Source organism: Penaeus monodon, chromosome 20 (assembly GCF_015228065.2).
Source record: "Penaeus monodon isolate SGIC_2016 chromosome 20, NSTDA_Pmon_1, whole genome shotgun sequence".
Taxonomy (NCBI): Eukaryota; Metazoa; Arthropoda; class Malacostraca; order Decapoda; family Penaeidae; genus Penaeus; species Penaeus monodon.
Window position 1 is genome coordinate 37503984 of NC_051405.1, and position 519 is coordinate 37504502.

General features: G+C 45.5%; 1 protein-coding gene across 1 annotated transcript in view; it reads right to left on the reverse strand.

Moving 5' to 3' along the window:
* The window catches only part of LOC119585796 (protein NipSnap homolog 3B-like), a 9050-nt gene extending 8582 nt beyond the window's left edge, over positions 1-468 (reverse strand). The window contains exon 1 of the mRNA XM_037934515.1: positions 282-468. Within this exon, the coding sequence (XP_037790443.1) occupies positions 282-371 (90 nt within the window). The 5' untranslated portion in view covers positions 372-468. The remainder of the gene's footprint in view (positions 1-281) is intronic.
* Positions 469-519: the final 51 nt, after the last annotated feature.

Sequence of the window (519 nt, forward strand, 5' to 3'; positions counted from 1 at the left end):
TACCGTATCTCAACCATTATAAATCCGAAGATATTACAGTACCATCACAACAGTACGTATTCGATAGATGAAAGAAAAGCAAGGGGATTTCGGGGGATAGGAGAGGAGAAGAGAGTCAAGATCCTTACAGATAACTTATGAAATACCAAAATGCGATTAGATCTTCCATGTCCTTCTCATTTCCCTTAACAAACGCGTGTTTCAGTCGTCTCTCTGAATGATTCGTGCGTACTGATAACCTCACACTGAAAGGTAAACACAATGATAATAACAAAACTAACCGCGGACAGACTCCTTGTGGACGAATTCTGCAGACTACACCGTGCCACAGTGCCTCTGGACGATAGGCCTATGGTCCGCCACAGTGCCATTTTTTATGATTTTTGTAAGGAAGTCTTGGAGAGGAGAATCGCACAGCCGACAGCACCGAGATAACACAGCTGACTGGTTGGACTGGCTCTGGCTTGGGCTTCGCTGACAGGGTACCAGTAGGGCTCCTTGTGGAAGAACCTCTTGTCA